This window comes from Chaetodon auriga, chromosome 4 (genome assembly GCF_051107435.1).
Source record: "Chaetodon auriga isolate fChaAug3 chromosome 4, fChaAug3.hap1, whole genome shotgun sequence".
Lineage (NCBI taxonomy): Eukaryota > Metazoa > Chordata > Actinopteri > Chaetodontiformes > Chaetodontidae > Chaetodon > Chaetodon auriga.
Window position 1 is genome coordinate 3,685,230 of NC_135077.1, and position 16,114 is coordinate 3,701,343.

At 42.4% G+C, this 16,114-nt stretch overlaps 1 protein-coding gene across 7 annotated transcripts in view; it reads right to left on the minus strand.

Moving 5' to 3' along the window:
- grin2bb (glutamate receptor, ionotropic, N-methyl D-aspartate 2B, genome duplicate b) overlaps positions 1-16,114 on the minus strand; it is a 91,682-nt gene that overhangs the window by 72,835 nt on the left and 2,733 nt on the right. For 6 of the 7 annotated variants that reach the window (XM_076729681.1, XM_076729686.1, XM_076729685.1 and 3 more), the window contains one exon: positions 12,741-13,549. In XM_076729681.1, coding sequence (XP_076585796.1) covers positions 12,741-12,749 — 9 coding nt within the window. In that variant the 5' untranslated portion in view covers positions 12,750-13,549. The remainder of the gene's footprint in view (positions 1-12,740; positions 13,550-16,114) is intronic. The other variant, XM_076729684.1, reaches the window with a different exon arrangement.

The window sequence follows — 16,114 nt, forward strand, 5'->3', positions numbered from 1 at the left end:
AGGAATCTTAATGAGTATATGTTCATGCTCATATTCTAAATTAAGCACAGAGGAACACTTTAGGAGAGGGATAAATGAAGGGCAGAGCAAAAGACTCGTTCCTCCTCTTTGCTCACACAACACCTTTGCTAATCTTTTATTTATCAAGCACCCCAGGTGTTGTGGAGCCGATCCAGTCAGCGCCGAAAACAAGAAGTCCAAACAAAACAAGAGACAAAGAGAGAAGTTGTGGGGAGAACTGAAGTATGACAGAGGTAGAAAGCAGCGGCAGAAAGCAAAGAGTAATCCGTGGAGCCGGGCGAGCACGAAGCGAAGAGGCCGGACAGCGTGGAAAACCAGAAGAGGAGGAAATGTGATCTTCATGTAAAAAGCAGTTTGTCTAAAAGGTCTAATTACCAGAGGTTTGTCAGGCTTAATTGCAGGTGCACATATGCTAATTGTAAACGAGCTGAATTCTCCACGGGGGCGCCATAGTGGAGCCAAGAGAGAGAGAAAGAGAAGGAGAAGGAGGAGGAGGAAACGAGTGGGAGGAAGGCAGCAGAGAGAAGAGAAGAGAAGAGAAGAGAAGAGAAGAGAAGAGAAGAGAGAAGAGTGGGGCGAGGGAGAGAATAAATAGAGACATACACAAAAGAGATGGAGGTGGAGGAAGGAACAGCAATAAGAAACCAAGAGGAGGGAGTGAGGGAGAGAGAGGGAGGGAGGGAGGTGTGGAAGGGCAACACAGCTGAGAGAAAGATGAAAAGAGGACATGATTAGCACAGGGTGAGAGAGGAAGAGCCAAGGGTGGGGAGGAGGTTAAAGAAAACTAATGAAAAAAGAGACCGTCTCAATCCACAAGACAAAAAGGACGGAAATCCTGCAAAAGGGCTGAAGAATCTACTGAGAGGCAACACCGGAGGGAAACTACCGGAAAAAAAATCCTTCAAAATAATACGAGAAGTGTGACAGTGAACGAGGGCGCAGGAAGAGACAGAGACCCGTTCGGATATGCCTTTCTGTATAACAGCAGCGCTCCGTTTCCATAGTAACAATTCAAATATGCCTCCACATAGCACCCTGATGGACAGGAAGATACACACAACTCGCACGCTCGCGCTAATTCATGCAGCACACTGCATGGAGTGCGTGTCCTCTCCTAATAATACACAATTTACTTTTATTCAAGCTGGCGCATATGGCTGCACCCGACTCTCGCTGACAAAAATAAAACGCTCGTAACATAAAATAAATAGCATGGCGCCTTCACACAAACGTGTGCATGCACACCCACATAGACACATACGAGGTGAGTTAATGCACTCCTGCAGATAGAGATGATCCACTGCTCCGCCTTTTAGTGTACCTCACATTAAAAATGAATCTCCAAAAGGGCTACAGGCAAATAAACAGAAATAACACGATGGAGGGAGCATCCTGCCAGCAAACAGGCTGAGCGGGAGCTGCTGTGACATTTGGACTCATCAGAGCTACATAAAACGTCTCCACTGTCATCAATAGCCCCCATTTAATAACATTTAAATGTGGGCTGTCAAGAGTGGATCATATACTCAGAAGTAAACCAGCTAACACTGCACCAACAAATCCGAGTTGACTCATGAATTTATGTGCCCTCCTGAGTCCATTACAGCACTTACACAGCAATTACAATGACATATGCAGCATAGGGAAAACATGCATAAGTGGCGATGAACGGCTACACAAAACACCCACATGTGTGCATGGCTTGTATCCAGTAATTTACCGCAGACATGACTAATGTTGGACCCGCTGCTCCGATAAAGACCCACATGCATGAACACTGAGCTGTGCAAACGGTTTAATGTGCGCACGGCGGGTCAAGCAACAGTTCTGGTCAGACAGCATCTGTGCCCTCCTGATGGTGCGCATGGCTTCTGCTTTTTCAACATGAAAAGACGCATTTGCCCTTACATACCCATGCATGCTCAATTACACACACACACACACACACACACACACACACACACACACACACACACACACACACATCAGGTTCATGTGCACACAGTGGTCTCTGGGTCGAGCTGGATCATGCCAATAAGAGAGAAGCACACTTAACATTTACAGAGAGCATTGATCACGGCACTCTGTCAAATGGCACAAGCCACCAATAGAATAAGCGGAGCTGCTTGAGACGCATAGCCGCACACACTCACACTCGTGGACTTCTAATCTGCCAATAAAGATTCCACATGATCAATCAAGCCGTGAACCATGAGCAGCGATCAGCTCGTGTCCCGTCAGTTCCCACAGTAATGAATATGTGAAGGCTTTAATGGTTAATACTGCCGGGGATGACAGACTGTAGTGTATATACTGCAGTGGCTCCAAGCAGCAGCCTGAGACGTTAAAACTGAATCTGCCACGCTATTTAAAACACACGTAGGCCATCGTTATCAGGCTGTACTATATCCCTGGAGACTTGATGTGGTGGGCTGTGCTGTATAGCATTTGAAAGGCATTGTGGATAACATAAGCTGACAGGCATATCTATTAAGGAGCCCCTTTACATTCAGTGGGTGGTCAGTCACAGGTAAGAGGGGTACTTTTGTCAACTCCACTAAAGCACACACTGCACAAGACTTCATGTCTAAATGATAACAAACCAACAAATAATAGTGTGCTTTAACAAACTATGAAAGGCATTTTAACGCCGTTCCAGCTCCAATATACTGTCACAGTGTGACCTGGCATTGGCAAAGCAGGAAAATCCTTGAGAGCTGAGTGTTTTCCTTTCATTTAAAGGTCTAGTTATCCCCTGGAGAGATGCCACAACAGGTGACGATGTTTGACATTTCTGTTAACTGTCACAACTACAATAAGTCATCAATAATTCAAAAATGTACTTATTAGCATGAGAACGGTTCTCCTACACATCCACCTCACACGTTTCCTATGATAAACGCTTTGTGTGGGTATAAGAATACAACTACAACCGTTTCTGGAAACAAGTGACAAAATAAGGGCACTTTCTCCGGTGTTACCCTGTGATTTAGAAAAATCCTCGGCTGAAATGGTGTTTGGTCTTAATGTTCAACGTCTGTCCAGCTGAAGGACCCTCGCCGAAACAGACCGAAACATCACAGCAGCAAATCAGCAACTGCCTCACACGTCTCAGTGTCCAGAGCCGAAAACACAGTAAGAAGCTGCTATTCAAATTTCATTGCAGGTGACCTTTTCATACAATAAAAGGCAGCAGAGGAAAAGAAAATTCGATTGTTGACTTTACAAAAGTACCCTCTGGGTTGAAGCAAATCATTCTGTTATATCTGTAGCTGTGGCCAAATTCAGTGAACGATGAAGATTGTTAAGCCTCTGAAACTGCATGTGTGTCCTCACTGGTTCAAGACTGAACTCCATACTCGCCTTTCGTTTACTCTTATTAAATAAAGACTAAAAATATAGCTGGTGAGTGGATGGCCAGCAGTCTAAAGAAAAACACAGCTTCAAATCAGCTGCACCGGCATTGTTTTTGGATGAACATCATCCTGATGTGTCAGTCAGAGCTGTGTGACACGGCTGTGTTCAGTCAGGTGATCAGACATCACGCAGCTATAATGACTCTTCAGCAGAGGTGATGCAAGCCAACACAAGCTCTATTTACATCCTCTGTAATTATTCAATTCACTCTTACAAAGTCAACTGCCACCGAGAGCTCGATGCTTGCTGTAAATACTCTCCACTGCACTGCCACAGTCAAAATCTATTCAAAATACACAAATTCAGAGTTCTCCTCTTTAGCTGCATGACCCTGTGTTGTTGTTGTTTTGCCGTCGTCATGTGTGTTGGCACCCCGCTACATCCCTGGCTTCAAGCAGGGCTTAAGCAAGTTTGAGCACAGCCTTAGTTTGTCATTCAGTACTTTCCAACTTCCCAACCCCGTCTGTGGCTGTCAGCACCGAGCCCATTTGTTCCCACTGAAGAGGTTAAAAATGACTCATATGTTTCTAGCTTCATTTTTTAAAAAGTGCTCAGTAATTTCCTAAACAGATGGGCGCTGAAGTTTTCAGCAAACATTACTCAAACAGTCATAAGCAATTTAAGGGGGACTATTTTCAGCTGTGGATTAATACACATTTGGTGGCCTGGTGAGTATTTACTACAGCAGGACGGTTATTTGGGATTGACTAGAAATAAACTACAATGCCTATTTTCATTGTAATGAAGGAATTTGTCACCAACTGCAACAGTTTGGCTGTACATCTTTAATAAAATGGAGGTCTATGGCACGGAGGAATAAACTGTATCAGGCTTTAGCTCCACAGACTCTCAATTAATTGTTGGTTTTGGTCTTTTTCTGGGAATCGTTATCAATGACAAAAATCTAGTTTATGTTGTATTTGTACATGCAGAATATCACCAGGCCTTATTCAGGAACAGGGTGGGATGAGGGACAGTAATCAACATTGTGTGTCAGGATAGCTTGTAAAGTTTTTCAGTAATCTTTTCTCTGTTGAATAATAGTCACCTTGCGACTGTCTTGGTGAAGGACCAAAACGGCTGGAAAAAAATGCAAGTTTATTGAAGAGGGTCTTGGGTGTTTCATTAAGTGCACTTACGTCTGGTCAAGAGTCCTCTCTCTGCTAATTGCACTTATAATGAGATGGACTACGGATCTCTACTGTCGTACTGAGGCCGCTTCAGCTCTCTAAATAACATTATATGGTCTCTTCATCAGAGGCAAATAAACTGACCGAGACAGAGAGCGCACACACGTGCACATGACCACACCAGTGCAATACGTGGGCACACATATATACACAAGAAAATATACACACTGAGAGGCAAAGGGATGAAGAAAACGCGAGGTTGAGGATCCATCTATTCCCCCAAGTCTTCATTACCTCATTGAAGCCATTTATTCCACTGAGGCTATACAGTATCTCCTGCTCTGGACTTAATTTAGCATCAGAGTGACGTGTCCCTCTCTGTAGTAATGCAGGGGTCTATGCAGCCTCAGAGGCTCTGGACCACCGCCGTTTCACAGCTACGCAGAGCACGTAGAGCTACGCCATGTCTCTGCAATGTGTGAAATATGTCGCAAGAGTCCAAGCCAGATGCCAGATGATGTTTTCTTTCTCTCTTTCTTTTGCTTTTTAAAGGGTATTTTAACTCCCTCTGATACTATATGTTACCCTTTTTATCTGAAGCAGCTCAGTCTATAAAGAGCCAATCACACACTCTTTTCAACCTCAACCTCAGTAATATGTTTTTCTCAGGTTTCTTTCACTGGCCTTTCTGAGAAGCTGAAGCACAATACTGGAGTTTTATATCCACATTCTAGCAAATTTGGCATTGCTGCTTTTTATCAGTGGCAAAATGTGAGCTACAGCTCTCTTGAGGACTTGATAGCGAGCCTGTGGCACCTAGGTCTGAAGAGACAAGTTGTCATGAAAGACTGGAAATCCACTTTGTCTGTGTTATAATTCCATTTAATTACCAGAGGCCTGACACCAGCGCAGGACCTTTATAGTTGCCAACAAGGTATCCGTACACCTCTGCCAGCACTTGTAGCTGCACTGCCTGGAGCGAGCCCTCCGTGCCACGCTGCGTCATTTTGTTGAATTTATTTAAGTGCTCTGCAAATGATGTACCCAGACTGTTACACACTGATAACAAATATCAAAGAAAGCACACTTTTGATGTGTCTTCGAGCAGGTCTAAATGATCCAAAGACATGTCAGTCACCACAAAGCCCTCTGAGCTTAGTTAGTGTGGGTGTGCAAAGACACTTATTACATGTAAGGCTGGGACATGTTGTTATTTTCCTCTTCTTCACACAAACTTTGTCCATTTGTTTGTTTGTTTTTTTATCCTGCAGTCTGTGCATGGCCAAAAAAAAAATGGAAATTCAAATTAGGCATTTGGTGATTATTGGACCAGATCTGTCCAAAAAACTTCTGATGATATTTTGGTGATTCCATAAGATAAACCAAAGAAAACACAGAACAGAAAGGCAATTACAGAATAATGCTGATTAAACACTGCTGTTGATCTTCAGTCAGTGGACATATTGAGCCCTACATCTGTTTGTACTGTAGTTCATATTCTGTCCTCTAGGGGTTAATGGGTGCTTTTTACCAGTATTTCGGCATCACTGTCTTACAACGTGAATCCGTGTGTCGTTCTGTACAGAAAACAAGGTGACTGCTTTAAGTGTCCCCACAAATGTAACCCAACCTGGCTGCACATTCAGCTGCATATTTGTGGCATTGTATATTCATGTCTCCAACTCCAACTCCAATATTTTTCTGTTTGGAGAACCTGGTTTGCATTGTGTGAGCCAAGCAGACGAGGCAAAACTGTAACAAGCACAGCTGTTTAAAAGGTGTGACAAATAAAGTGACTGGCTGAGCATCAATTATTAATCATTACTACACCTCTATTTTTATTCCGCTTTATCAACCCAGTTTGTGCACGGCTTGATGTTTGTATCTGAACTGAAATAGAAAATGTGCACTTCCACTCTTTCTGGCCTTGAGCATGTGACCTAGTGCAGATTTTTGTGTTTATAATGGTAAAGAAAGATCAAAACACAACTCACGAGAGTTTCCTGAATTGTGAAATTGTGTGTTTTCTGTTATTTTCCGCTTTGCTTTCAGCATCACATGTCCACATACCTCAGAGTATTTTATTTAAAACTTAATACAAAGGAGTCATTGCTCATTTAACGTTCATGTCTATAAAGCAAACTCAGTAAGACACGTTAAATTGAGCGTCAAGGCTTGTTCATCTGGACTGGACCAACATCTTTGCACAGTGGCTGGTCCTGGTCACACTTCCTGAAGTCTATCAGATTATTAGCCAAAAACCATCTCATTCATTATGATCACAGCTACATTATTTGAGCAGAGAATCAGGCCATGATTTTGGGCTTTCATTTAAATCTAAGTGGAACTACTGATTCTCTCTGAACTGGCTCATCGAACAAAAGCTTTTATATTGAGAAAAGCTTCCCTTTGAGATTTGTCGCTGCTAACCTGAGACGTACAACTGATTATTTCCTCAACTTTGTGTGAGCATGAAATTCTTCATGGTTTTGATTTATAAAGGATTTAGTACCAACTGTTTGAATTTTATGAGAGATTGCCACAACCATGCAACGTGAGGGAGCTTAACTAATGTTATATCGTTTAGATTTAGGAGCTCGGTGGGTAAAAACAATTCATATGCACAGCTGCAGTTCTCTGAAACAGCTGGGAGGATCCTTTACACGACAGCAGACTGAGAAGGCTTCTAAACTCTTGACTTACGAATGTTTGTTAACTAATCAATATCAAGTGTGCTTTGTACATTTGTACACTTTTAGAGGTATTGAACTGGACTGCACTACATTGACATGTCTTAACAATAGAAACAGTCCAGCTGCAAACTAGAGTCCCAAAACTCATTATTAACTTTGATATTACAGTGGAAGATACAACCACTCTTCATATAAACATTAGGTACCGCACTGACAACAACATTTCCATCCAACTCAGGCTGCAGCGAATTATCATTTTCTCAATTTCGGAAGATTATTGTCTAAAATGTCAGAAAAATGAAAATGTCTTTCATAATTTCCCAAAACCCAAAGTGACATTTTCAAATTTCTGGTTTTGTCTGATCAAAGTTAATTTTCTAATCACCTCAGCTCATTATCCAACATGAACCCAGAACATTTATTTCACGATCCAATCTCACAAACCTGATCCAGCACAAATAAATCTCAGTGATATAAAGCAGCACACTCGCCTCCACTTAGGCCTAAATGTGGCAGCAGAGCCGCAGACACATGTCCTCGATTTTTCTTTCCTCACCTTCTAATTTACTCTCCCATGTGGTTCGCTCTATCTTTGCCTCTGTCGCTGATCACCTGTTCCTCTGTCTGGTTTGAAAAAATGAATAAACTGACAACTGCAGCACTTCCTCGCTGAGCTTGTGTTGATCCTTCCTGTTTGTGTATGTGGAGGGGTGATTTCCTCCTGATCCCTGCAGATGTCTGCTCTCCGAACCCAGTCCTCTAAAGCCTCAAGTCAAGGCTAATGAATTGACAAGTTGGCCCCGCAGAGGGTCAAATGGAGACAGATTCATTGACACTTGGAAACACAAACACAGCCTCTGGACATGTTAAATAGTTGCCACCAGCTAACAGCGCCGTTAAAAAGTTGTGAAATATCAACAAGACAGCAGAGCAAGCAGTGCAGAAAAATCCCATTTTGACATAATAATGACAAAAGATGGAAATGAAAACAATAATTGCATCCTTCCTTGCCACAGGTATCATAATTTTTGTATACATGAATGAATTAGCCACCAGTCAGATGTGAACCTGTCAAGATTTCTTCCTAATTGAAGTAAACTGAGGCTGTTGATGAGACTTATTTCATCTCCTGATTCAATGAAATATTTTGGGTTCCTCCTCTTTCTTTAATCTTTTCCCTCTCCCTCGATGAAAACATAATTATCTCCTGATCATCCCCTCTTAGCGAAGCCGTGTGCCTGGTGTGATTTCCTGTGAGTCCTGACTGTTCCTTGTGCGCCTTTTGAGGACAGTATCATCAAATATGACTCAGTCTCGCTCAGCCATCTAACCCCTCATCAGTTCCCCTCATCTCCGCACCTCGACCCTTTTCTCCGGCCGTAGATTTCGCCTTTTGTTCCAATCAGTCTCATCTATCTGTCAGAAAATGTTGAAATCACACGAAAAAACATTCCATGACTCTCTTCCCTGACTGTCAGTGGAAGAGCTTCAAAAGCCTCCTTTTGGTGTGGAATGAAAAGTGACAGTTTCTGATGAAATTTCCGCATGTGCCAGCCCAGACATTCTGATCATGTTATTAGTGAACATCGACAGGGTGACAGACAGATCTGCGGCTATGTTTCTGCATCTGACACCCCAGTGGAAAATAAAATGACTTCCAGAGCCATAGCCACAGTTTGTTTTGTGTTCAGTTTAAGCAGAGCCTGCACAGACAGATATCAGCGAAAACTGGATGAGTGCCTGCTGACTTCAGTAACAGAAAGGCACACCAAGAAGCTGAGCAACCTGGGTACAGGCAGCACCACAGTGTCGGGCCCCCTTTTCTCTATTCTTAGCTCTCCCTCCTTCTCTCACAGTCACACATGACTAGGTTATAGAGGGTGATAGACAGAAGAGGCATCTTGAGTTTCTGTCTCTAACAAAAATGGTATTTACGCTCCAGTTTGTTAAATACTGTCTGTTTTTTTTTCTTACCGCCATTTAAACGTGGGGGGAATTAACATTAAAGCTGTAAGCGTCTGTATTCAAATTCAAAATTCACAGCGTGGCGTATGAGCACAATCGTCACTGCCTTGTACTCTAGCAAAGGGCTGCATGCCCTGCTGCCCTCGGTAAGCGAGGCTATTGCTGCTCTCTTTGTTAACACAAAATGGAGAGAACTACCATCCAAGCTGAACAAGGACCACGACACCAAACCATCTGAGAAGTGATGCGTTTTTGGATCCGGCAACATAGATGCAAAAATCATGTATCACGCGAGGCTGTTTGCTGACGTTGTCAAGTGTAACAGCCTCACAGTAACATTAGCTTGTGATATAAAGTGAGACTAATGGGAGCAACATTAATTTTACATGGTTTGATACGAGGGTACATGGCTCGCATTACAATTAATTCTGACCAATTACGTGTAGGATGTTCAATTCGTTCAAACTTACTTTTTGTTCTTTTTTTTGTCATTTTGAAGGCTGTAGTTTGTGATGCTATTTGTCGTAGTCTACCATCACTGATACCACCAACCACACTGTATCAGAAACACCTCCCGAGCCCTCAAGAACAAGCAGCAAAATCTAAACATTCTAACCTTCATGATGGTGTGATTGATTGATTGCAGAGCTACTGCACTAAGCTAGAAATGTTGCTTCTGGAAAAATAAATGTAAAGTGTGAGCGTGTGCAAAGAAGGGTGCTGTGGGTATCATAAAGGAGCCGACGCACACACACACACCCCCAAACCTCAACTATGCATTGTGCAGACCTGCACGTCAAGCAAGCTGATTGGCTGATCCAACTCCCGTCGAGAGGCAGGTTGAAAACAGAGAACTAAATGGTGTGATGTATGGTTTGTACAAGTAGAAAAGAAAGGCCACGTGAAGGAGCCTTCATGCAGTCAGAGAAGCCTGTTTCAGGCTTTAGATCGTATTAGTTTTAGCTATGAAAACTGGCAACTGAGTCAATAATATATTCAGATTTTTTCTATTGTGCTGTGTGGATCCTTTCTCAAGAAAATCTGAAAATGCATGGATGACGGAGGTATTTCTGAGGCATTGTGTAACTACTTTGCACTTCTCTCCCTCTCTCTCTCTCTGGCTCTGAGTAAACAATAAACACCAGGCTGCTCAGCACCTGTAATCCTTCAACGACTCAATCAACATTTGTAAAGCTGGTCACACGAGGCTCGTATCCAAAACTGACTCAGCCGGCTGTCTGCTGTGAGTCCCAGTGTCAACGTCTTGACGCCCATATTATTCGTGACACTTCACCGCCGCCACTCTGTTCACAGTCCACCGATCAAAACAGGGACCATGCCGCCCGCCCGACATGAGAGCCGACGCTCGGATCCCGTAATCCCCTCTACCCAACCCACTCGCCAAAGACATGCAGCATCACGACGCTGCAACAGCACGCCCCTCTTAGGCCTTGTTGCTTACACACTCGAGCTACATCTGTCTACAAAGCTGCCTCCTTCATCCACTGTCAGTGAAGCTCCCTCTGGATTTTCCGCCTGCGCCTGGATCTTTGCCTGTCTCTTTTTCTGTCTGCCACGCCTTAACCCCTTGCTTGCTCTCTGTCATGTTCTCTACCCTGTTTTTATTTATTATTTATTTATTTTTAGATGGGAAATCTGCCCTAGAAACACAGTTCACTTGCAGCCATTTCAGGCCTGCCGTGTCAGTCAATAACCAACTGTTGAGACAGAAGATGAAGTTTTGACTGAAATTTATGTGGTGATGAATTTGGGAGCTGGAGAGTGAAGTGTCTGTGCAGCATATGTGAGTAAAGAGTAGGTCTGTCTCGATGCTGAAGCTGTTGTGTTGTGAGAGGGAGGGACAAAGCCAGCTGTCACACACCTCCTCGAAGTCACGCTTCAACATCATAATTAGATAGTTACATCAGATCGTGAGTCGGTGGATGCAAATGTGGAAAAGCTTAGCTTTGTGAGCATTAACTATTCTCACCCAAAGCTAAAAACCATCCAGCCAAGAATCTAATCCACAATGCCACCAAGAGACAAATCCTGGACCGGCTCCATTGGCAGCAGCCGGACGCTGTGACAGAACGCAGGATTTTGCACATTTTCTGTTGCGAAAATGTTCACACACAATGAAAACGACAGTAAGAGTTCAAACACACGTTCTGCTGGTGGAAACGTTCACTCTGTGCTCATGAATGTCATGTGTGACTTGTCCATTTGAACTGATTTTGCTTCATCTGGCCTCTTGTACTCTTTGTCACACTGCCTTTCAGACAAGTCTTTCCATTATCTTTACATGCCCATTCAACTTTTAAATGTGCCTTTTATCAGTCACACTCCTGAGCGGCTGCTGAAAGGAACACAAGCTCAGCAATAAAACAGGCTCCAGCTTCCCCACTCGCTCACTTTATACAGTTACTATTGTCTAGACCTGTTTCCCCTTGTGAAGCAGCACAACTCTGCGTTTTGATGGGCTTATTGAAGCTACTGCCTCGTTATCCCTTATCTCAACACTTGGCTCCCTCACAAAGCGCGGCGAGAAAGAAAGTGTGACGAGAAAAAGACAATTTGTCTTTTGCGCCATGGATATTTTCCCCTTATCCTCTTGTCCTCTTTCCTGTCCTCCGTGGCTCAAAACGAAAACACTCCCATCGGCTTCCACACATACCTTTAAACAGGAGGATTGGATTTTTACTTGTCTAGCTCTTTACTAATTAATCTAAAGTAGCTAAAAATCATACCTCACACAGATTCTTGAAATATTTTTTGACGTCCTTTTGTTTGGAGGCAATTTCTAGAATACGTTATTATGAGGTGATGTGCGGGGTTGCTGTCACAAACTTGCACAGCCCAGTGAGCTGCTACGTTACACCTCGTGAAACTAAAGCTCAGAGATTCCCTTATTTGATCAAAACAAACCACGAGGCTGATCCTCGAGGCCATTATCTCAAGAAGCACCAGATGTGTCGGCACAAATTACACAATATCGTATTCTCTAATATCCAACATGAAACATCTGCTGATGCGTTTCGACCCATCATTTCCACCACCTCTGATATTTTACATGACATGAAATTATCACGAGTGATGACAAATTGGAGGGAATTAATGGACGACGCTGGAAACTAAGCACTCACAACTGTTGCATATGAACAGTAATGATGGTGACTCAATGCAGGAAATTATGTTTGATTCTCAAATACAGTCTCAGATACAGATACAGGACTGCAGCTGGAACGATTAGGCAATTAATCAATTAGCCTGTTGTCATAAAAAATATTAGGCATTTCCAGCCTCTCAGATCTGACAATTTGAGCAATCTGAAGGCGTCACCTTAGACTCAGCATTTCTCATTATTTTCTGACATTTTTTAGACTAAATGATTTACTGATTAATCAAACTAATCATCTATAGCTTCATCAATAATGAACTTAACAGCCCAAGTTAGGCCAGTTTCAGGACAGACGCACAGACACAATCCAGTTCTTAAGTGGAATCACTGGCCTACCTTGAACATTGCCAGCCCGGATCTCCTCTCTGCTCTTCAGAACTGGCATGATGGAGTGATCTGGGATTCGACTCCTCCTCTCATAGCCTCGGATGAAGGGATGGTAAGCAGATGAATTCACACGCGAAAGACTGAGGTGGGGTCTCGCAGGGCCGAGGAATGAGTGGTCTCAGGTTGGATGAGGGTGGAGGTAGGCGTTATCAGAGTGAGGGAGGACAACTGTTTTTAAAGTGTAATAATATGTGAGAAATCATAGCATTAAATCAGTCATTCAAATTCTGTCAGTGTGAAGACTGTACTTTGAGAACTGCTTAGAAATGATGATTTTACGCATGAAAAAAGACGAACGTGTCGAGACGCAGATCTAACCTGGCTGATGTATTGTTTTTACTCAGATGTTAATGTAAAAGTTGACCGGCGTGCGAGTGAACTTGATGGGAGAAACTTTAAGATGATGGATGGTGAGTGATGAACGGACGCTCTTCATTCGTCTCGTTCCATCCAACTCTCTCTCCCCTTCCTCCAACGCTCGTGATGCAGCTCGCCGAGGTCTCCTCCCAGAAGTCTGCAAGCGTGTGAACACAGTTGCCGTGGAGATGAGGAGATGAGCAGCAGCGTGTGTGTGTGTGTGTGTGTGTGTGTGTGTGTGTGTGTATGTATGTATGTACTCCTTCTTCTTCTTCTTCTTCTTCTTCTTCCCTCCCCTTCCTTCTTCTTTGGCTTTCTTTCACCTCCTCGCCTTCGCTTGCTTTAGCCGGTCATGATCAGCAGTTTGCCAGCGCGCTCTGTGCGTATCTCTGTCTGTCAGCCTGAAGGGCAGAAGAAGAGAGGGGCAGCGTCAGAGGGCAGGGCACGGCTGTGGATGGATGTGTTGTTGGTGAAGGCTGAATGCCACTGTGTACACAAGTCAATTGCCTCTGAGGTCAAGGCTCAACTCTGTCAAGCCGCTATGTCTACATGCCCCTTTTCACGGCACTCTGAATGTGCTGAGTGTTGTTGTCTGTCATATTACTGTGCCATTTTTCCATCTGTGTATTTGATTGGTCATTAGAGGTTTTGACAGACTGTTTGTATCATGGTATATCTCTGGTTACACTGGGGCTTCAATTCAACTGCCTTATGGGTTAATGGCTTTACTGGCTTTTTGTATGATTGCTGCATCAATGTGATGAAGTACCTTGATTTGATCTGCTTATAGTTAGTTAGATAGTTCCCCTTGACCTACATCACCTCGCATCTTTGACGTGATGTATTTAAATTTGTGTGTTTTAATCAATGCTTGTGCCTTTACTGATATGAATGTGTTGATATTTTGAGACGTATGTGGATGTTAAGGTGGTACATTTGGGTCCTTGGGATGCAATTAATTTCTGTTAGATAAAAAATTGATGAACCTTTGCTTTAATCCAGTGTGAAAAAACACATCCAGGGTAAAACATGAGCAGCATCGCTGTTGATTCACTTTACATTTAATGCTACCGCAGTATCAGTGGATTTCAGAAATTAACAGGTAGGAAGAACAATTAGGCTTTTTTTTTTTGTTATGTCATTAAAAATTTGAGCACTTTCTGTGGAAGTGAAAAAAACTTTGGTGTGGCCGAAATCTCTTGAATGGAGTTGAAACGATTAATCCATTAATCAATTATGTCAATTGACAGAAAATTAATCAGAAAGTATTTTGATAATTGACTCTTTAAGGATTTTTTTCCAGCAAAAATGCTAAAATAATTCTGGTTCCATCTTTTCGAAGGTGAGCGCTTTGAGCACACGGGTTTCCTTAGAGTTCGACCACAGTTAACCAAAAACAGACATTTTAAGACGTCAACTTGTTCTCTGGGATATTTTCCACTATTTTCTGATATTTCATTGGCTAAACACTTAATTAATCAAGAAAATAACGGACAGTCTTCAACAGATCAAAGGAGTTGTCATTTCAACGTGTATATGCTGGCAGGGATATGTCTATATCTAGAAACGTGTGTGTTTATCTGTGTATTTTGAGGAATATGTAGGTATACACAATTCAGCCTTAGGAAAATTGTCAGAGGATATCTGCATGTGTAGAATTTTAATCCTGTCTGGCAGCGTAATGAATTATTCATTCAACACATTTTATTTACAAAAATCCATCTTTCTGACTCTGACTCCTTCAAAGTCTAATCATCTCTGACTCTCATAGTAGTATTAAAATGACATGGGTAGATTGGCTCACGCAGAATAATACAGTATATCCTTAAAAACTGTAGCATAAAACTACTGAATAAGGCTTATTTGTTCATTCAGTTTCCTTGCTTGGTTGTGTGTCAACGGCCTTTGAAAATGCTGAATTGTTATTTGGTGTGAGTTGTTCCAGCAAAGGTTTCAAGCAAAACCTTTGTGTGTGTGTGTGTTACTTCCTGACTTCAGTACAACTTTTCATTTGCTTTACAGACAGCACCGTTTTGATGTGAAATCAAATAACTGTTTTGTGCTCCTAAAGATCTCAGCAGCGTTAAACCAGTCTTAATGACTCCTCTTTTGAACATAAATCCTTCATTATACTGAAACCCAAGAGGTGAGCGTGCCCTTTTAAGCCTTTATATTTAAACTACTGTGTGCTGCCAGCATGGCAACATCCCACCACTCTTTTGAAAGATGTCCTAAATCATTTAGACTGTTTGGGTTTAAATATGCTCAGTTAAAATCAACTTGAAACTTTTAGGGCAGGGGCCCACTCTTCCACTCTGTTAATGGAGAATATTTAAGAGGAAGCCTCGTGAGACCCTTGTTATGTTTTAAGTTTGCATATGAGTCAAGAAATCTGATGATGATATTTTTAAATACTAAGTGACAGCAGACACTTGTGTATTTTGTGTTGCTCAGGTCAGTTCCCGACTCTAGTAAAATTTTAGCACAGGCAAAAGATACTCGACAGACTGGATTCATACTTCAGTTTGGTAATACATTTGCTTTTTATGTGAAAACAATTCAAAAAGAATTTAGTTGGTTCTTGTTTTGATGCATTCTTATCATCTTTAGGATACAGCTATTTATTGATGATAAGCTAGTTACTTGACAATTTGAAGTCTAAATGGTCACAGAAAAGCCAACACAGCATTGGATCACTTAGGCAATATATGATGCACTCTGAGACATACAGCCTAGTATGTCATATATATATAGTGTACAGTATATCCATTAAGGTCATGCTGGAGAGTCTGATACAGTAAACCTGGTGTATGAGTCACATTAGATTTGTGATTCATTTTCAGAGATCTGTTGCAGATCCATCGAGCAGGAAACAACAAGAAATGTAATGGAGGAGGAGGAGGAAGACATCCGCATACCATTGGTTAACATACCTCAGCCAACTCAAATGCACAATAAGGAGAGGA